This window comes from Excalfactoria chinensis, chromosome 4 (genome assembly GCF_039878825.1).
Source record: "Excalfactoria chinensis isolate bCotChi1 chromosome 4, bCotChi1.hap2, whole genome shotgun sequence".
NCBI classification, from domain to species: domain Eukaryota; kingdom Metazoa; phylum Chordata; class Aves; order Galliformes; family Phasianidae; genus Excalfactoria; species Excalfactoria chinensis.
Genome location: NC_092828.1, coordinates 55601326 through 55624250, shown reverse-complemented (window position 1 = coordinate 55624250; position 22925 = coordinate 55601326). Strand labels below are relative to the sequence as shown.

General features: G+C 35.3%; 1 protein-coding gene across 6 annotated transcripts in view; it reads right to left on the bottom strand.

Annotated features, from left to right (window-relative positions):
• The window catches only part of LRBA (LPS responsive beige-like anchor protein), a 363878-nt gene that overhangs the window by 230140 nt on the left and 110813 nt on the right, over positions 1-22925 (bottom strand). For all 6 annotated transcript variants that reach the window (XM_072334558.1, XM_072334559.1, XM_072334561.1 and 3 more), the window contains 2 exons: positions 19302-19366; positions 9968-10076 (listed from right to left, as the gene is read on the bottom strand). In XM_072334558.1, the coding sequence (XP_072190659.1) occupies positions 9968-10076; positions 19302-19366 (174 nt within the window). The remainder of the gene's footprint in view (positions 1-9967; positions 10077-19301; positions 19367-22925) is intronic.

Below are 22925 nucleotides of genomic sequence, written 5' to 3'. Positions count from 1 at the left end.
TTAGAAGAAATTCTACAATCAAGTGATATCTGCTTAGTTAATGCCAGAAATGTATACTCCATATACATTTGTATTGCTTAGCTCTGAGCATTTTAGAATCACTGCCTGGCTTGAGCTTCCATAATGTCTGTACATGAATAATAAATAAGGTAAACACTGCTGATTTATTTTTCATGAATGGATGAGAACAACAACATTCCTGATGGAAACATCTAATTTGAAGCTAGCCAGTTTAGCTTCATATCATGAGCATAAAAGGATACAGACAAACATCGAAAATGTTTTTTAGACAGCACAAAAGCCTGTATAAAAAGATACGATATTACGGGCTTCAAAGGAAATGTATGCCTCCCAACAAAAAGCTTTTTAGAAGACCAAAAACGATGGAATAATTAAACTGTGGAGGAAGTAAGGCTGTAAGAAAACGTTAGTCTTCACGAAGTCTGTTCAAACAAGGAAAATAGAAAAATATGTCAAACTATGGCATGTTAGGCTTAAAAAGAGAAAGCAGGCCAAAAGAGTTTGAGGAACGCTTGTGTAAAGGCATGAAAGGCAGTAATGATTATTTTTCAAACAAAACAGGAACAGTAAGACTGCTAAGGTATCTGTAGAGCTAATAGATGATCAAAGGATAAAAGGAGCTCTTGGAACACAAGACCACCACAAAGATCTGCTAGTACAGGAATTACATTAGACAATCAGCAAGTGACCAACTGTCACTTGCTAGACAGTATTCACCCAGACAATGCAGAAGAACATGGGTGTGAAAGCTGCTGAGCCATTAGCTACAGCTTCCTTCTTCAGATTGCCTCAGTGCCAGAAAAATTAAATGTGCCAAATGGATTCCAGAGGACAGCAGGGAACTACAAGATAGTAACTCTGAAATGTATAAAAGACAAATCGGTGGATGTGTTTAAAAAGGCAAACAATGAAATAAACACATTGCCAAGAGTCATCATGGCTTTTGTGTAAAGGGGAGTCACGCTTCATTAGACTTCCTTGAATGAGTCACAGGGGATGCCGACAAGAAAGATCCAATTCATAAAGTCTACTGCTTGAATGCCAAGAAGATATTTAAAGAAAGTCAAGGTAAAGTAGAAGGAACACCCTTATGTGGATTAAAAACAAACAAACAAACACCTTATTAAAACATAGGAAACAAAAAAAGAACAGTTTTCAAAGAGGAGGGAAATCACCAGTTGAATCCCAATATGTCATTAATCATATTTAGAAATGTCTGGAGAGTGAAAGAGGTGCCATATTTTCCTGGCAGTTCTAAATAATTCTGGGTAGTGAAAACAAGAACCAAACATAAAAATGCTAATATAGTGACACTGAGAAAGAACATGAAATCCACGCAGATCATTGTCTAAAATGTGACTCCTGCCATCTGGTAGAACTGAGGTAACATTCTTAGATAATTGCACTGTTCTTAACAGTAGGTATCTCCTATTCAGCGCTGTTAGAAACAAGATACTGAGTCTGATGGACTTTCAGCCCAGCCCACTACAGTATAAAGACACAATTCATCTGTGAAGTAGAAGAAGAAAATTATTAATGCAGATGAATACAAAAAGGCATACAATTTCCAAATGGACTGTATTAACATCATAAATGACACTGGATTTTCAGTGCCCTAAGCAAAGGTATTCAAAGCTTGTTGCCAAACTGTTTCCTACTCCAGAAAACTGACACAATCTTTGATTCTAAAATGCGCTAATAAGATGTTTGACTATTTGAGCAATTCCCATAACAAGTCAGACTTTACAAAGAATAATCTGTGATAAGTGGAACATATGTGTGCAAAACCTGCACACATTAGTAAGAGAGCAGTCATACATAATTTTGTGCTTGTCTTCCAAACACACTACCTCCTGATTAGAACTTACTACGTCACTGCTGAGGAGGAAATGTAACAAAGAATAGATTAAATTTTACTCCTTTCTTAGGAAGTATAATTTTACTCTGAGAATTATTTGTTCAAAAAATTTAAATAAAATTTTGAAATTGAGCTTTATTGAAAATTTGTAATTAAAAAACAAAAACAACAAATAGAAACCATTTCTAATAAAATACTGCTTAGACATTGTTGATGTTTACGAGTCTTTAAAGCACGCGACAGTGGTTACTCTGGATTTTGTGTGGTATACATCTAGCTAGGCAATTACTTTAAAGAGATCTGTCAGACTTTTAATTATGTATCTCAGAATAAAAAGTTTTTTAAAAAAGGAAAAGAAAAACAACAGTTAAGATTCACAGCTGCAGCAAAAGATAAGTTCAAAAAGAATCATAGAATGGCCTGAGTTGAAAAGGACCACAACGATCATCCAGTTTCGGGTAACCCCCCTGCCATGTTGCAGGGCTGTCAACCACCAGACCAGGCTGCTCAGAATCACATCCAGCCTGGCCTTGAATGCCTCCAGAGATGGGGCATCCACAACCCCTTTGGGCAATCTGTTCCAGTGTTTCACTACCCTCTGTGTGAAAAACCTCTCCTAATCTCTCACCTAAACCTCAGAAGCCAGAAAAAAGCAGAGCAGATGACCTTGTAGGTCCTTTCCTACCTTGTGATTCTATGATTTCATTCTTTTTATTTTTTTTTGAGCAGATTCCACAGCTGAGTTAGAAATATTCAATTAGTTGAATAATTTCTATCAACCCATTTCTACTATTTAACTATTCTTTTAAAATGTTAAGCAAAACAAACCATTCCTATAAAAACTGAAATGCTTGTAAAGTGCTAAAAAGAATTAACCACAGATGTTCATTCTTGCTAAGCTGAATAAATACGTAGCTTTGTAGCTTCTACATTTTTAACATTCACTAAGCAGTAAAATAACACAATTCAGCTTAATTTAATGTCTCTTCACAGTCTCTTCACGTCTCACAGAGTCTACATCATTTGCCAAAAATATCAAAAAAACTGTAAAGGAAGCAACATCATTTCTTGCAAATAGAGCAGTTCTAAAATAATGTTTCTGTTTCAAGCTGCTTCAGAAACAAAAATATCTTTGATACTACTCAGACATGTTGCATCATATCCAGATTTAAATGTGGGGTTAAAAAAAAAGGTATGTCAGCATAATAGTGCAAGCTTTCATTCTTTCTCTTCTCATCCCTTATTAAAACATGCTGTAAAAGAAACCACTTGCTTTTATAATCAAGCAATACTTTATCCTCAGTTCTCAGAGCACAGGAAACATATTATGATGTTCAAGTGCAAAGAGAATTTCTCATTACATTGTGTTTTGAACCAAAAAAACAAAAACAAAAACAAAAACCAACCAAGAAAAACTCCCATTCTCAGGAATAGGAGAAATTTAAGTTTTCCAGTTTGGAACTTGCCAACATGTTGCAGCAGTGCAAAAATGGTTAATCCTGTGATAAAAGAAAAAAAAATCTTCCATGCTCAGCACTGTTGAAGAGTTTCCAATTTTTATATTACCTTAAAAATATGTTTAAAAATTCAAGTAAAAATTAGTCTTCCTTCTTCACCAGATGGTGGTATAATTCCTAACCTGCTCAATGCAAAGGGTAGTGTTTGTTTAAAAATATAAGTTTAAGACAGAGTTAAGCCCATTTAAAAAGAAATCTGTAATGCTGTATTTCTGTGCAAGGATACATCTGCAATTCCTTAAGGTTCTGAAAATCAAGTGTGGTAACTTTTGGTTATATTACTACAGGAAGCCTCCAAGCAGCCTATTATCTTCATAAGTTCTGTACATATTCACTGCTGATAATGCACCCTAGTAGACAGAATACCAATTGAAAGCATTCCAAAATAGCTCTTCATATAAAATGATGTTGCAAGAGTTGCGAAAAGGGTATTTGATACATGAGCTTTATAACAAAAAAGCATTTATCAAACACACCAGAAAATTTCATGAAGAATAGGGACCCAATCAAGGATTAAAACTTACTTTCTTTGCCAGAGGAACTACTTGCTATCTACTACTACTTGCTATCACAGAACTATCTACCATATACAGAATTAATAAATATTTCAAGTACATTTTCATAATTCCTTATACATCTCTCAAGTGTTGACTTAAGGATGTTCTGCCACAACTGATTTGCAATAATTCATTACTTTCTCTGATCATCTAACAGTTAACAGTACACCAAAGGGGAAAAGGTGCAGGACACACAAGATTACCACTCAACTGAAACACTGCATGTTATTTTCTGAAAGGAGAAGAAAAAAAAGCCAGATGGCTTCAACCAAGTCCCTAACAGAGCACTTCCCATGCCTGGCATCTTACCTCTGTCAAGGCAATACGTGCACTGAGATTCTTTTCTCAGCATGAGCCATAAAGTAAAACATTCAGTTTATTACAGCTAAACCACAGTCTATAAATTGATACTGAATAAGAATTCAAACTATGAGGAAAAGCGTAACTCTTCCGCATGAAAAAATATAACTGAACAGAAAAAGGCAACAAATTTTACAGCAGCTGGAAATGCTAGATTTAATTATTGAAGAGAAATCATGCAGAGAAGCTAGCCACCTAGAATGATTTATAACAAATGTAAAGGGAAAGTCATGTGAAATTCTCAGTTAATCAACAGAAATGACCAATAAGAAGAATGCTAACATTTAATATTTCTACAGACAATGAAAATTTGAAGCAAGTAAAACTAAGCAGTGAAGAGAACGACTGTGCCAGACTATTTAAAAACTGACACTTTGAGGAGGTAGGTTAGTTTGAAAATTACAAAAGCAGTTAAATTTTACTGAAAAGATCACCAAAGTTGTCACTGATCCTCACAGACTCAGAGCAAAGAATCTTTGTCCAGTTGGGAACATTTTCAGAAAATCCAGTGCTCTTCTACACATACAGTTTGCTGCACTATGAATGGTTTGGAATAGTTTCTTCATTTAAATCTTTGAGGGGAGAAGAAAAACATTGCTGGAGGAATACTCATCAAAAATACACAAGCAGTGAGATGTGCTATTGCCGGTCTTGGTCAAAATTTAGTAGCACCATACAACAGCAAATTAAATCACTTGCAGAGAGATGCCTGAGCACACTAGGCCTAAAACAGTTGCCAGTTTACATATTTTAAATTCTATAAATATGTATATTCACACAGCAATACATGCAGAGATTTATATAAGACAGGAGGCATATCCAAGGCAATGGGCGCACCTGTCATAAATTATAAAATAAAGTCAATTAGAGAGCAAAAATTCCCTCCCCCTCCTCACACTAAATCCAATTATTCTCGTAGACCAAACTGCAGCAGGCTGCACGCATAATCTAAGACACAGTGCAAATCACCAGATTTTGCAAGGTCATTTATAGAAAGCAAGCTAGGTGGTAACATGAAATAAGTTGTTAGATTCAGGCATAAATAGGTTATTCTTCAGTATTTTCAGCGCTACTAAAACTCAAGGTAAGAAAATACCTAAGAGACCTGTGCATCTCAATCCCAGGGACACCGTGCAAAATTTAAGGTTTTCAAGTCTAAGACTATAACTTACATTAGAAATGTGCCTATTTTCCCATTCACTGTAAAAACGTGTGCCCTGCTGCCATCTCCTTAAACAAACATGTGCAATATTCCTTCATCCGGCATGTTTGAGATTTAACAGCACTGTAAAATTTTAATTACCTCAGCTCCCTCTGTGACCTCCCCCTATGTCAACATTCATAGACCTATGTCTACATTCATAGGTAACAGTCAAAATGCAGGTGAAGAGAAGATTAGAAAAGGAAATAAGACTGCCTTTTGACTGAATTCAGCTTAAGAAGATCCTCTCACAGCCAGCTCCAAAATACTATTTTCTTTCATGCAATGCTAGCTTAGAAGACATATCATAATTGGCTTGCTCATAATTCACTGAGCTACGTATATTATCTCCTACAAAATAATGCACCACTAGGCAGTCAAGACAATGACTTGTCTTTGCTTACAGCTCAGCAGTCTGGGCAGGAGGATTACACCCTGCTTTGCAGAAGATGAGCATTTCTCATTTGAAGAAGCTTCTAGAGTCCGGGGCTTCAGAAGCAAAGGAATTCTGCAGTGCAAATAGAGACAAACTCCCACCAAAAGGCAGGAAAATAAATATATCCGAGTCAAGATGACAGATGCCATTCTTGCCAACAGAGATGGAAGCGGATGTGCAGATGTTGTTGCTGTTCAAGAATCTATGTTCCTTAAAGAGAAAGATCTGCCATGAAAAGGTACAGGGATAGACATAACGATTTCTATTCAAATTTCTTCAATCTAAATCTATTTCACCTATGAACTCAGAGTATCCTCTATATTTGAAGTTATAGCTCAAATGCAAATCGTATGCTAAAAACTCTTTCTTTGGAGACTCTTCAGGTGGCTTTGGCCTCTCTACACTTTTGGAAGGGTACAGATCACCCATGTTTAACTTGCGGCCTGCAGGCCACATACAGCCCAGTATAGACAGTACCAAAAAGAGTTTATGATTTGTGAAATGAAATCAAGTCATTCAGAGACTTGGCTAATTTGTGCCAAAACACAAAGATTAAAAATGGCTCACAGTCATCCTTGAAAGTAGCTTTTCACAAATGAGTTAAATATGTGTCTTCAAGGTGAAAATCAATTTATCTGAGCTATGTTTCAAACCATAACAGCATTTGACATGAATCTTAAGCTATGGCAAATACTTGCATTCGTTTTAATCCATTGGCTAAATACAGCCCAGAGAACAGCAAAAAATAAGCTTTCAGTTTTGACAGAGAATTTGAGAATAGGTTTCAGCACTGCCAAAAAATCATCAACTTTTTATTGCCACTCCACTGTCAGTCAGCAAAAATACATTACTGGATAATTTTCAAACCAAATATATACAGTTGCAATTGGATATTCAAACTTAAAAATTTGGTCATTTCTTCACTAGAGTTTTATAAGACCTATCTTACCAGAGAAAAATATCTCTTCTTCACAATTACGCCCTATTCACATAATTGCTTTTTGGCAATATGTACATTGGTGAAAAACTATTTTCAAAGATTAAGTATAGAAAGAGAGATCAAAAATCTCTCATGAATACCTGTTCAAAATCTGATATATATATATATATATATATATATATATATATATATATATATATATAGCAAGAATAATCTTTGTCACAATTTTTAGAAACGGGAGAATTAAAACAATATACCAGCAAGCATATTACAGATCCTGAAAAAGAAATCTGGGAGTTGGATTTCTGCTGACCCAGTGTTACTGGAGAGTATTTCATAGGTGATCTAAAACACCAGAAATGCAAGTAAAAATGAACAAATGGACAACAGTTCACAGAATCACAGAATCATAGGGGTTGGAAGGGACCTTCAGAGATCATCGAGTCCAACCCCTTGCCAAAGCAGGTTCCCTAGACCAGGTTCTCACCACATTTCTTAGTTGTCCGTCACTCATCAAGACTCATTTCTTTTCTCCCACTGCACAGGTGGCAAAGCTTGCTTCTGATCTGAATCACCGACTTTAATCCTGAGCATTTGTAAACTGGTTGCATCTTTCCAACTAGTAATTACCACAGTCACAAAGTGTTATAAAATGAAATAAGAAATACATCGGTATATATTTTTCCTCAAGGCTAAGTGTTATAATATCACGCTGCTTCCCCCAAAAAATATTTAATCCATTTAATCTTTTCTGCTCACTTTTTTCAATTCTGAGAGCAGGGAAACTCCCCACTTTAGATATTAACAGTACAAAAAATGACATGAGTGTTAGGACTAAAATGCAGACATCAATATCCATACCTACCAACCATATTACAAGGCATGTCTGCATCCCAACACAGCATAGGTCTGCTCTCATTAAGTGATGGAATGGCTTCAATCAAACCTATTTCTGGATGCAATAGAAAGTAAGGGAAGTACACCTCAGCATCATTTTAAAAGGATCACCATGGCTAAAGCGCTAAAACAAAGCTGAGCACACTAGTATGAAAACCAGACCGGCCCATGAATATGACATGGCATGCAGAAACCTTTGACTATTGGTATGATACCTGCAAATTCTAATTAATGTAACTAACAGCTCCCCCTTACACACACACACATGCACAAAAACAACCCGCTCATCACCATAATGTTGAGTGAAGTCTGCTGCAGATGTTAATAATGATAACTTCACATGACACCACTACTGAAGCATTGGGAAGAATCATATCGTTGTACATCTTGATTTTTACACACCTGCAGAAATTATGCTAGATCTTATTTTTTTTCCAACACAGTAACAAGACTAAACTCAATAAACAATCTGCTATTTTAGTATGCCAGTTCCTGTTTAAGTTCAGCCTGAAGAGCTGAACATTTTGCTTGATCCATCACATTGTCCTATATAGTTAATCTACAGCAAAACTCAGAACTGTATTAAAGAGCTGACTTGATGCACAGTGTAAATTTCTTCTACAGATTATAAAATGGTGTATCTACACTGAAATAAGGTTGTTATAGTGAAGTTGTCATTGAAGTACTGTATTCATTGGTGGTCTGTATTTACATGATATAGCCCTATATTCCACACATTTCCCACATATTCATACACCTATGTGTACGGTTTGCACCCAAAGGAAAAAAGTGAGCTGTTTATCATTCAAGGAGTTTCTGCCTAAATTCAGAGCAAAAGATGTCAAGCATGTCCCAGTCCAATGATTATTAGTGAATGAAGTAAAAAGATGCACTTTTCATCTCCACAGGACTGTCGCCAAACCCTTGATGTAATAAATGAAACACGCCTGCTATTTCACCACTGCAAAATGGTACTGTAGATATCTTACAACATCTCTGTTTGCAGGAGGGGGTAACTAGCTCTAGATGAAGTGCAGATATGTTATTAAACAACGCACAGCTTGAATCCGGGGGCCAACATAGATGACCTTTAGAACATAAGCACTGTCTAAGACAAATATGCTTTCATCTTTGGGGAGTATTTTTTCAAGAAAAGATTTAAGAGAAAAACAGTTTAGGAATACGTTAAACATAAATGTGCCTTCAATCCCTTAATGCTTCATTTTAAAAACAAAACCACAAGTAGTATCACATGTCAGAAGAAAGACTAAGTACTTTTTAAGCAGAGTATTAGCGAATTTAGTGAGATTTAACTTCAGTTTCATTAAAACATCCCAGTAATTATAGTACACAGAAAGGAGTTAAATGATGTAACTAAGATCCAAAATTGGAGGTATGACTAATGTGATTCTGAAAAAAAGTCTCATATGTTTATTACAAGTCTATAAAAACCAAGCCTTGTATTTTACATTAGAATCCCTTAAGTGGGATGAAAATACAAAAACATAACAAACCACACTGAAGCATGTGAAATATAAGTAAAAAGGTTTTAGAGATGGATTAAGTGAAACAGCAAGCTACAGAAATAGAAAAAAGGTAATCTCTTGTCTTGTGCTTAATAGGCTGTTATCATCCATCTTCAGAAAGACTGGAGGGAGTGGGGGTGCTTGGATTTGTTTTTTTCTTCCACAGTTGTACTTTGACAGTGATTCTAAACAGCTTTAACGTGTAAAGTGGTACGATACAATTTCATCCTCCACAAACCATGATTTGCAGATTCTGAGCTGCTCTGCTCTGGCTTTCCCTCCAGAGTTAGCGGTAAGCTATCAAAACCCACTAGGACTGCTAACCATTTTTACAATGGAATTGCCTGGGCCTGCAAAGTTGTTAAGCAGTGGAACAGGCTCCCCAGAGAGGAGGTTGAGTCACCATCCCTGATCATCTTTAAAAATTGTCTGGATGTTGTGCTCAGGGACATGATTTAGTAGAGGGTTGTTAGAGCCAGGGTCGAATGATTAGGTTGTAGTTGGGCTTGACGATCTTGAAGGTGTTTCCCAATCTGAGCAGCTCTATGATTCTATGATTAGGATACTCCATTACCATATGTTTGTTACAACAGAGGTGGGGGTTTTTTTGTCATGCTTTTTGTTTGTTTAAAAAACAATAAACTCATTTCTTACCTCAAATTCAGCATGCCGGTTAATATCTTCTGCCCTCTGTCTGCTCAAGATAAATTCTGCTTCATTAGCCACTCTGACCAAATGGTCCTTCATAGTCTGACTCAACAACCTGTGGACAGAAAATATTTAAAAGTTGCCTTAAGAGAATGAAATCCTAAAATAATACTGTGTATATATAAATGGACTGAGCTCTGTTCTATAACACTGACTTGATTGTGTTAAGTAAATAAGGTTGAAAGGTAATCATCTGGCAACTAGTAAAATTGTATTTCAATAGTAAACTAAATCGAGAATCAAACAAAATGTAAATATCATAAACAATAACTTGTTTTACTTACAATACAGAAATATATTAAAATCTTTCAAATACACACAACACATGCTAAATAAAAGTAAGCAGCTTATGCCTATAAACATCCAGAGTGAAAACCCTAGTGTAACCAATACGAAGTCCAAATCAAATTTCTACAGTAGCACTTGCAAATCCACCAAATAAATATTTAAGTCAACATTTTTTATTAAGTAAACAACCTTCTAAAAACATGCAGATTGTGAATACAGACATTTACTGATTTATATCTAATGTAGTTGGACAGCATCCCGTTACTGTTATTGAAGATGCAATACCCTTTCCTTCTGCTAACCTGTACAAACTTAGGAAAATACTAGTCATTCTTTACTCCGTTCAAGAAAGCATGCACTGTAATAACTGTTTTACTTATTTTCTACGTAGATTTTCCTTTCTGTCTACTAAATATAACCAATAACCAGCCCCAGCAGATGACTGTACACTGGCACTTACTATGCATTTGCAAAGATAATGGATTTGTTCCAAACAAAGCTAAAAACTACGTTCTGTTACAGACAAGCAACACTCAAAGCAAACTAGATGTCTACCTAGTGAAAACATACAGCTCTTACACATCAGAAGAAACCTGTTCTCCTATGAACAGTCCACACCTTTGACAGCTCTCTCTTAGAGATGCCATACAATTTCCCTATTTGCTCTACAATATTCCATACTGGACTAACATAGCTAGATAAACCTTTCATATGATTCTGCAGATACAGGCTAGCTGAACTCCTCCTTTTGGCAGCAAAAAACTCTTAAGGCTAAAAACTACACAGTGGCCTAAATTCAGCACAGATGCCTACTGGCAACTTCAAACTCTTCTCAAAAAAAAAAGTCTAACAACTTCATATTACTACGTAACTACTGTAAAACTTCACTTATTGCAAATAGCCAAATTCAGCAAGTAAAGATTTCAGGAAGTAAGAACAAAAGCTTTCTATTAATACAAATGGGACATGCACAAAATAATTTACTGTTTTATTTTATCATGCAAAAGCTGTGTTCATTATTTTTATTAAAAAACTCAAAATTGTAATCTTTCTTCTCAGTCATCTTTACCAAATGTTGCATACTTTTACATTAACATTCTTTCATTTAACTTTATATAAATTTTATTAATCATTCAAGTATTACTATGTAGGTCAGCCTGGATTTTCTCCTTTCAGGAAAGTATCCTCTTACACAGTGCACCATTCATATTTCATTTTGACTTTACATCCTGAAGGTCCAAATTTAGCCAATGCAATATCTACCTACCTACAAATGTAATGGTGGCATGATGTAACAGAGGTGCAAATTTGCTCAGTGTAGCCCACTGTACGCAACAGAAACAAATATTTCCAGCTGAGTAGAGCACTGCTGAGGCAATGACAAAAACACTCACTCTTGACAACCTATCAGTTAACTGCCGAACTACCTAAAACATGTTTTGTAAACACGTGTGTGGCTAAAAACTGCATTGTCTGTATCATAATAAGACAAACGCTTTTTTGTACACAAAAGAAACTCAGTAAATTTAGAAAAATCTGATTTTCCTTAGGAGGACAAGGACATTCCAAAGATCTAAAGGGTCAGTACTGTCCTTTCTGGCACCTACTCTGACCTTCTATACAAAATTGATCGTGCATGCTTTTGGCTAAATAATTTCATTTCTGCATCAAGTATGTGAACATTCTGGTTGAGCTACAGCATAGCTTTCAGAAACATGCCCTGGCTTTTTGTTTTGGTGGTTCTTGAAGATTTAAGGAATTTCTGCAGGTTGTTTTCCCACGAAGAAGTTTTATAAGTAGGGAACTACTGTCAATACTAATATTAAATAATTCACCATTTCATGCATGCTTCTATCCTATTGTTAATTCCAACCATTAGATTACTTTTTTGTGTGTGTGTGTGCTAAACAGATCTATACAAAACTTCTGTTTATAGTTACTTTTCTGCGGCAAAAAGACATTTTCAGTTCCTTGATTAAACCGATTAATTGAATTTATTTTCACTTCTATTATAATGAACACCAGTTAAAAAAAATAACTGCCTAGTAATTTTATTCCTACTTGTTTCATAATCTCTATATGCAGACACAAGGCCCACATCTGCATTCTTATGCTACTTTCTCATGTGTCTAACTTTTTTGTGTTAATGAAACTGAAATACTAATGAATCAGTGATTATGAGGACTGCTCTGAAAGTGATGCCTCCTATTTCATTCTGTTGACGTTTAACATTAGAAGTTGATGTTGTGGTATGGCAGTGAAGGCTAAACCTACCCAACAATATCCCGTTACAATTTCTTTTGCCATGTGACAGACTGCAGCAGAGGGGAAGTTTGAGAAAACAGTACTTACTAGGGAAGTACTTATGGAACAAAGGTGTGTCCTTGAATTCCTCCACGTGGAAAAAAAGGAATCTGTTGGCATTCATCAATACATGCTTAACATTGATGGAGACCAAACACTGGGTGTGAGTACTATAGGGAGTGGGTGGTGCCTTTCAGTAGCAGCAACAGTATCAGTGGGCCATCTCCACCAGGTAGAGATTTTTAAGAGTTTAGCATATAGGCTCTCCTTCATTGCTAGTGAAAATGCATAGATAATGGTGGTGTCTGTGTTGAAAAACAGTGTTCTGTAATTGAGAATCTGCACCATCAAATAGTATAATCATGCTTTCTGATCTGTTGCAGTTCCCATGAAAATAAAGAAGAGGCATTACTCTTGGAGACTCACATACACTCGTTTGATAGATTACCATCTGTTTTATTTACAGAAATGTTATTCAGTTTTTTCTGATCTTTAAGAATGAAATGTTTTTCCTGCATTCTGAACACGCATGTTTTGCAGGAGTTTGACTGTAACACCTATAGGTAATGACAGTGTCTCAAACAGACTCTTCCTCGTTTGCAAAAGCAGTTTGTTTCATGTCATTAACTTTGAAAAGTTGAACAGCCTAGTAAAAACAAGAAGTGGGACAGAACCCACTTGGGAAGTTAGATACATACTTGCATCCTTTGTTGGGCATGGAATGACATGCTAAAATCACTAATTGATGGAATTACAGCCAAACAGATGAGATATTCTGATTTGTATTGTTACACCGGATAAGGACATCACTAGAGATAAAGCAAGAAATCTTTTTATTCTGATGTCTAACTGCAGAATGGTTATTTAGTGAACCTTCTTGGAACAAAAAGAATTTAAAAAGATAATTTTCTTTTTTTTTTTTTTTTTTTAAAAAAAAAAAGGTAGAATAGAAATACACGTGTAAGAAAGAGCAAGAAATGGATAAAACCTGGGGTAGCATTGCTGACGTTCAACAATTATGAGTTTTAGTCAAAACACTGAAAATACTTTGCAGACAATGTTTTCATCAGCTCTTTAGGCATAAATCTCTCATAAAGCACCATAGGACTGTGATTGTTCCAGATAGTACCTCAGCAGAGAACTCTGAGATAGTTAGGAAAAGAGAATAAAAGCAAGCTTTCCTATTTGCACTCCTCATAAACCTAGCATGTAAGAAATCCTCTTACACTGAGAAGAAATGCATCTTACAGGGATACACACTGACCTGACTACTCAATGTGTAAAGTGTTGGAGTTACAGCTGCAAGTCAGTTTTACAATTGCTATGTGGAACTCTGATATTTTACAAATATCCTGTTCAATCATCAGAATAATACAGGCAAGGCAATAGTTTGAACACATTTATGCCCCTCAAAATATTTAAGAAAGTAAATAGTGCAGAGCCACCAGAAAGATGCCTTGGACTTGCAAGAGTATAAACCCAAATAGTGCTCTGAAAGGACATTTAAGAGAGGACACATCAATCCCTTCTTTATCAAGAATAGCCATTCAGAACATGTAGGAGCCAAGTTAAAATTAATCTGAGGTTGCATTCTCTTCTGCATCAAGAGTGACAGAAATTATGAAAATCTGAGAACAAAGTAATTGTACAATCCCTGTACGCACACAGTGTGCAGCATAAATACCTTCTTGTTATTGCTATATTAATCTACTATTTAAAAGCAGATGTTACTAGAAACGTTATACATAAAAAAAACATTTAAGAATTCCCAAACACTCAAAAGCATTTTATGATTTTGCTTTCTTATAGAACCAACAAATTAATGACATATTCCCCAAAGCAAAACCTACCTTTGTCACATACATACACTCCAAAATTATGAGCATCTCCAATAATAAATGCTTACATTAATTTTTAATCATTAAAACAGTTCTCCCCAAAAGCTTCTGCTTGTTCATTAAGTTGCAGCAAAGCTCATATGTTTCCAGTTACATAAAAAGATGCAATTTAAATGCTTGTGTAGATGATCAAACAAAACTCAGTGAAATAAAGAACTGTTTTTAAAACAAAAATGTGGAAAACACTTTTTTTCCTCCTGCAAACCAAGGTTTAGGTGCAGGTTCTGTATTACCAGTATGCTGGGGCAGAGAGGCTGTAACAAGGGAAGCAGACTGTTAAAAATCAGTTCGAGTTCGGACACTATTATCTTATTTTTTTCTGAGCCATTTTTGGTCAATTATGCATAAAGTTTAAGTGTATTAGTTATCATCCATTTTTTTTCATTAATAGCTCTATTTTTCTAACTACTTTCCATCACAGTAGTTGCTCCTATGGCAACACATTCTCTAACACTCATTCCTTGAGAGTGACCGCACCACTGCAAATGAAAGACAATTGAATGGGGCAGCCTACATCTGTCCCTTATTTTCTGTTAGGAAAGTGTGTGAGTAATTGGCCAACTAGTTTGATTGCCAATGATCTCAATATTAAAAAATATTTGCATCTATTACCAGTCAGAAGTAATATTTGCAACTTAAGAAAAGCAACAGCAGGTGATGTTGAAATTCTCATAGTACAGTTCCTTCTAAAAAAAAAAATACTGTAAAAATACAAATGATTACAGTATTTCAGATTTTAAACTACTGTATGTTATACTTTGGAAGAATAGTACCAGTTTTATCTGGCTATTTATAGTAAGGTTTGGGGCTTTTTCTAGTTGGTTAATGAAATTTTTACTGTCAAAGGATATTAGGTTGGTATGCTGCCAGTCCTCTTCTTCCTCTCAGTAACTTCAGAATTCTTTGAGTAATTCTAACCAATACTTTTTTTTTAACAGAAGGTTGGAGTTTCTCAAAACATAATATTTAAATCCAGTGGAAGATGGTAAACCTTGTAAATGTCCTTGGGGGAAAAAAAACCAACATCCAATAATCTGATATTGGATGACATACCTCATCAGACTGCAGAGAACCTACCCATAAGAAAAAGCTAGAAAAAAACAACAGCTTCACTAGTTTTACTTCTCCTGGATATATTCATGAAACTATAGGTTTGGTTTGGCTTAGGAATTGAAGTTGGGGGTGGCAAAGGGGAACAAAAGTATTCCGTACATTTAACTAGGGCATCTTTCCAGCAAACTTTAAGTGATGGCTTGCTGTTGTTGTTGTTATTTTCTAATATCCAAATGCTGTCTGAATGCTCATTTACAGATGTATAAACATTGAAGAATACAGCACTTAATTCTTCAGACGACCAACAAAACCATGCTTGAGAAAATTAAAACTAATCATGTCCAAGAGTCTCTTCAACTGAAAATCTGAAAGAATAATTGCTGCAGCATGCTTAGGAGGCTGATCCCTCAACCCCTGCCATGCCAAACCCATTATCACCCCAAAGGGGATAATAACTGTCATGCCTAGTCTCAAGCACAAGTACGTTTGTTAGTGCACTGACTGATACAGAAAATAAGGTCTAGCGTTAGAGATGCATCACACTAAAGTGTGCTAATGAATCAAAGCGACAGGAGAGAGTTTTAACCTTCACAGAGCAAAGGAGTTGTTTGCTAACTAAGAAGATGAAAAAAGAATCTAATGAAAAGACATTTGTTTACTCAAGAAATAATGCAAACTAGTCATCTTTTTTTCCAGTTCAGAAATAATAGCTTGAACATCTCCTGCATAAGGAGAAAAGATTATTAGAACCAGGGTGGGGAAAAAAAGAAAAAAAAGAAAGACGTCTGGACATCTGGACAATTTGGAAGTCTCTGAAGAAGAAGACTGGCTACTTGAGTGAGCCAATCACACTGAAAGGATGGTTCCAGTAAAACAATTTCTCTCATCAGTAAGGTCTCTGGCTCAGGGCTCCAAAACAGGCTGTCCCTAAAGGGAGGACCCAAAGGTGAAAGGCAAGCACCAAGACTGAAACCTAGACTGACAGAAGTTCAACAGGTTAAGGAAAATGTTTTACAATCTATGTTTCTGCTGCACACATGGCTGAGAGCACAGGGCAGCAGTGCATGCTGGCACCTTTTTAACAAGGTTTCAAAGAGCTGTAACAGTGTTCCAGACATAATGTTATTGTACAATGCACATTCGTTTTATCAAATACAGATCAACATTCAATGCAGTAATGTTCTGAAATTTGTGTCTGTTTACACGTACAGAAAAATTACTTTCCAATACTAGCTCCTTAAGCTTTTCACTTATATTCAACACTTTCCTGGCTTACTACACAGATGTTTTGTTTTCATTTGTTTATTTCTACTATGCCTGTATCCTGGCCTTCGAAGACTTCAATTGTTTATTTCAAAACTAGGTCTACCATTCTGTATCTTCATAATCTAGTCTCCTGTTTAGATGTTTAGAGATTTCCCTCCCCCCAACCCCCCCATTTTGGAGATTCAAAATTTCTCAGGGTTCAAACAAGCCTATTTCGCTATGCACAGAATAGCAATGGACCTACTGTATCTGCAAAGCCTGGGAGCAGCATGTTATATACTAGTTATTTGCGAACATGCTGAAATCCAGCCCAACACATTCTGAATGCAGTACATACATTGCAGACCTTACGAGTCCCAGAGGCAGACTTTCTGCACATATTTCTGTCCAGGGAATCGTAGCCAAAACACAGCAAGTCAAAACATAAAACTTTCAACTGGCAAGAGAGAGAGAGGTACATTCATACCTTTCACATAAAAGGAAAAAACACATTTCAAGGCAAATATAAGAAGAGATTTAGATCTCTTCTTTTAGAGCTCATTTGATTCCAGAAACATTTTATTTCAGAAGCATTCTCTTAATTGCCTGATAAAAATAAAAACAACACCACCACACAGAAAAACAACCACAGAAGGACAAGAGGACAAATCTCAAACTGGAATACCCTTTGGTATCTTACTAAACTGTCTGAAAGTGAGTAATAAGTGTTGTGAGTAAAACTATGCTTTACAAAGGCTATAAGATGACATTTTCCACCAAGGAAGCAGACAGCAGCAATTTTGTGATTCCACAAATTCCAGGCAGTTCTTACTGTCCTTAATATTATTTTATTTATTCTAACACTCCATGTATCATGGTACCCCACGGACATCCTTACTTGCTGAAATCAGTTCTGTCCTGCATACAAACACCTTGTCATCTTTCATTGAGTATTTGTAGGAGACAATTTAAGAATTCAACTGTTGTTACATAGTGCTGTTAAAAGTCTAAATCAGCATCTTACAGCTATTTCCATTTTTTAAATTATAATTATAACGTTTCAGCTTTTGGAATTCTTAAATTCATAGTGTTATGAAAAAACAGAGATGCTTTAAAGTAAGTGTTAGTGTATGTGCAAGAAGAATAACGTGTGACCTGTGTAAAGGAGATGAAAAGAGTAGTTTTTGAAAAGAGTAGTTTTGGAATGTAGTTCATGTTGTAGGGGGGATAATAGCTTCCTTTTAGTGAATGCTGAAAAGCCACAAAGCAATGCAATGACCAATTCAGCAGTAACTTTAAAGATTGCTATAAACCGGAATGGAGGAAAATGGAGCCAGATAAAAGCAGACATTTTTATAAGAAACGAATCCGTTCTCCTCTTCCCCGTAATGAAAGTTATGTTCCCACTTTTTTAAAAAACAACTCTGCTATGAGTCATGAAAAAAATGAAGTAACAATTACTTAGATATTTTCTACTAACCAAAACCACACTTTTCAGTCTTTAAGGGATCATTTGTCCCTGAGACAACCACTCTGCTACGACTAGACTATAAGTTATTGATGTTGTTTACAGAGGCGGGGAGTGATTCCATCTGTCTGTGATGGGCACTGTAGGTTTTTAAAAGAAAATAGTCAATTCCAAACACTCTACTGATAGAACGCTCTCTGAATGCTTGACCTGAACAAACAGACTACTGGGTAGCTGCTACTTAAAACTCAGTAACTGATTTGTTCATGATAATCATCTTACACAGATGAACCTTACATTGCGGTTTACATGTGTGTGGGATCTCTACGTTATCTATGCTAATAAAACATTAATCAAGGGCCAAATTTATAGCAGGCACTTTATAAGTAAGGTCAGCACAGGTCAGCCTCACATAATAGGAAACAACTACAGGCTAGATCTTAACACTGTAACTGAACACCCTTGTTACTCTACCTTGGCCCTTGGGATCAAGACTAGTAGCAAAATGTTTTTTCTGCCTCAAAATGGTGTTTCCCTTACCGTAAAGTGAAATGCAATCATTAAAATGCTCATTACTTCTAGAAATCTGGAGAACATTTATGCAGTTTAAAAGAAAAAAATCTCAAATAGACACTTCCACAATGATAAGACGTTTACAGAGCAATTTAATCTGTGTGATAAATTATTCTATTTTTAGCTCAGTAGCTGCCCTAATCCTATAAAATCGATTTTCTGTTGAGATTATTACTAGTTTAAGTTCATCGCCAACAAAATAATACTTCAGAAAATGGCATTTCTTATAATTTCTTACAATACGCTTTAGCTAACTCATTAAGATATCCTTTCAAAGCATAAATATTGTTCTTAGTCTGTCTCAAAATGTATTCCTAATGAAGAAAATATTGATGGCTCTGAATAAAACAAAAAAAAACCAGCAGAAACAAAATTCTAAACAAGTATTTTAAAGTCACTTAAGGTCCCTAAAGTTCCCAAATGCTAAGGCAGAATTGCTATTTTGACTTACCTTCCTTCATTGACTAGCTCTATAAAGGCAAGGCCAGCATTCTTTTGTATAGAGTTCTGCCACTCCTGAGAAAGAGAAAACAGAAAAAAACAGTTGTAAAAATGAGACCAACAAAAACCACTTAGGATTAGAAAGTCATGCACCTTCTTTTAAATTCTGATCACTTATACCACTAACAAACATAAAAAACATTAATTGTGCCAGCAAGGACAAAGAACTGTCATCCACTCCAAGTTACATTCTGTGGAGGGTAGAAGAAAACACAAAAACATCCCACAAATAACTCTTTATTGTTCACTGTTGTATGCTAATTCTCAACCTCCTCTGGATCACTGATGCTCTTTGCCTTGGTGAGACTTGGTAACGCTAATATAAACTTTCATATAAATTTTGTGCTTAAATAGTAGCTATATATATATAGATAATAGTCTTCTCACTTTAACATCAGGTATTCACTTCTACTGAAAAGATCAGGATTACCAAATAATACATCATCAACTCCCAATATATATTAAATTAAAAAAAATAATAATAAAAATTAACACACAGAATTAATTCCAGCAGCACAGAGGCAGGCAGCACACATTTCTTACATTCAAGAGAACCCTGAACTATAGCAAAATTCCACGTTCCCTTCAGGAGTAGGTGCAGGTTTTGCCTGATTCCCAGAAAAGACATTTTGAGAAGTAACCAATCAATATGACCCTATAGTGGGGCTTCCTTCCCCTTTTGAAAGCTGACAAAGAAGCAGAATTTGTCAACAAAAATACAACAAAGACTCTGAGTCCTATACTCAGTAGCAACAAATTGACAGAAATTTAAAAAAAAAAAAAAAAAAAAAAAAAAAGGATTTGGAAAGTATAAACTTCCCAACCAACGGAAAGCCATGCAGACAGATAGTTTAGTATCATAAGCTCTTTCACATCAGCTTTCTTGATTTTCCATCTTTATTTTAAGAAACAGCAATCCTAGCAATCATTCCTTTTAGAAAGCTTATCAATTCTCAAACAGACAGAAAGCACAAAACTGCAGATAGATCTTAAATCAATTTCAGATTCCTAAATACAGAAGTATTCAGTAGTCAGTGTATCACCAGAGCAGGTTTTTAACTACTCAGAATTGCAAAGTGGTGTTACCTCTCTAAGTTAGTGGCATGAAGGTTTGATCAGACATACACAAAAGCCAACAGAAAGATGAAAAGTTTGAAACATTTCAGTATTTGACTAATTTTCTATTTTTTAATCATTTTTAACATGCGACACCATATTGCAGTGTTGAAGCAGTCAGAATTAAGAGAAGAATAATTGGAATTCGTGAGGTACTACTCCACATGAATAATAAAGGATTACATTACTTTTTATATAACTAGTTTATATGCATTACTAGTCAAGTAATGTTCTAAATGTCAGCTAGATTCCATTTACATACTATCACATTGATTTTTTTTTAATTTTTTTTAAAATAATAACCCCAGTGGTATCATCAGTTCTTCCTGCTACATGTTTTTAATGATATTTCTCCCATCATCCTTCTTCCAATTCTCTCACTGCCTTCTTATTGCCACCATTAGAAGACTTCAAGTTAGTGGAAAAGCTGTTTGAAATAGCCTTAAGAAATATTTATTTCACTTCAAAAAAAGCCCTTTAGGTGTTAATATTCTAAATAAAATTATTTGCAGAACTAATACCATTAAAAGGCTCTTCTAATATAATATCAAATTGTAAATATTTAGTTTTGTACAAGGATTGTTAAAATGATTCTGTTAAAATGTGTGAAAAGCAAAAAAAAAAAGTTCTTTTTATGACACTGCCCATCTGTTGCTCTGTTAGTAATATCTCTCTCTCATAAAGAGAGCTCACTACAACACTTGAAAATTTAATTGGTGAAGATGGAGGTTGCCAAAAGTGAAAAGAAGGGGTATTTATCATGATACTTTTCAGCAATTTTCTCTACATCAGACATCATCAAAAGCAGCGTTAGTCTAAACAATTTCATAAATCCCAGCTGAACACACCCTAAAGCTAGTTTTGATAGTTGAAAGAAAAGACTAATGGTCATCATATTTCATGATCCCTTCAATATTTCCCCACAGTATATGTTCTCTCGAACAATTACACTCAGTATGCATATTGCATTATTATATCAACATCTTAGTTATCCATCTCCCAAAGGTATTAGGGAAAAAACACGTTAAAAGCCTCAAACTCAACCACTAATGCAACTAAATAACAACAAAACACATTTCAGCACTTTCCTAAGGAAGGACTGTAAGAGAAGATCAACAAAGTCAATAATTTCATACCTGTTCTAAGCTGTACTTAATTGACCATCATTTCCTATGGCTATAAATGTTTAGTAACTGAAAGACATAATCTACTTTTAATGCTTTTGGTCATTGTACGATGAGAATAGTGAAGCAGGAAAAAAAAATAGAAGCACTAAGCACAGATAGCTACAATGAAAAGCAACCATTTCAAGAAGACAAATAAGAAATCACATTTTACTCCAATACCATGTCTGATGTGGAAACTTCTTAGCTCATTATTTTTTCACCTACTTCCTTAATGGAATCTGTAAACACTTTGATAAGTACTCGAGACAAAATGCATGTACTATATCCTTTCCTGAAATGATATATAGAACATAATCTGAATTGTAGTTTTGTATAGAACAGTGTATTACACTTCCCGTAGCTACTGCACAACTCTGTCATAAGCAAAATCATATCCCAGTCCTTTATAGCAAAAATTGTATATTATCAACAAGTTTCATTAACACATTACGAGCACACAAAGATCATTAGTTGAAAACATGAAGACATGAAGTAGCACTGGTATTAAAACCACCCCTTCAGAAAATAATCTCCTTCAAGGTTTATATTTTAACCTACTATCATCCCATTTGAGTTAGACATTTCAGTGTTGTTGTTTTTTTAAATCTACTTTACGGCTTTCTTTTTTAATTAATCTTAACTAACAATCAGTCATTTGACACTAAAATTCATATAAATCACTACCACATTTCCTTTGTCTGGAAAATACATGTAGACAGAAAACCACAGCAAGCATTAGACTACAACCAGCAGTGAGATTATTCTAGCAAAACAATCTTTAGTAACTGTGCTCCATTTTATTTCAGCTACATCTACACATGTAGTTATTCAGCCTTCAAATATATTTCAAAGACTTTTATATACTTATTCCTCTTTCTTCTTTTCTTAAAAAGAAGCCGTGTCTCTCATTCCATGGCAACATTTGATAAATACTGAAGATCTTTAAAGTCTGCATTGAACTTGGATTTTCAGGTGTCAACTCAATCACTCAGTCATTTATTCCATTTGCAGTTGGCTCCTGCATGTTCTCAATGGTTGAGGAGCTCATTATTTATCCTGGACTGTCTAAAAGCCTTTTCTACAAGCATCAGCTAGTAGAAGCCAGCTCGAGAACAAACAAACAGAGGTAATTCTTCTCACAGTGCATTACAGAACAGTGGAACCCATCGTTAAAGAATGCTGCACTGCTTAAATGTAGGATAAAGTGGAAACTGTACAAGGGTATGCAAGGAAAATTCGCCGATATTTAGTAAATTCACAGAAACTCCATTCAGCTCAGATAATACCCCACA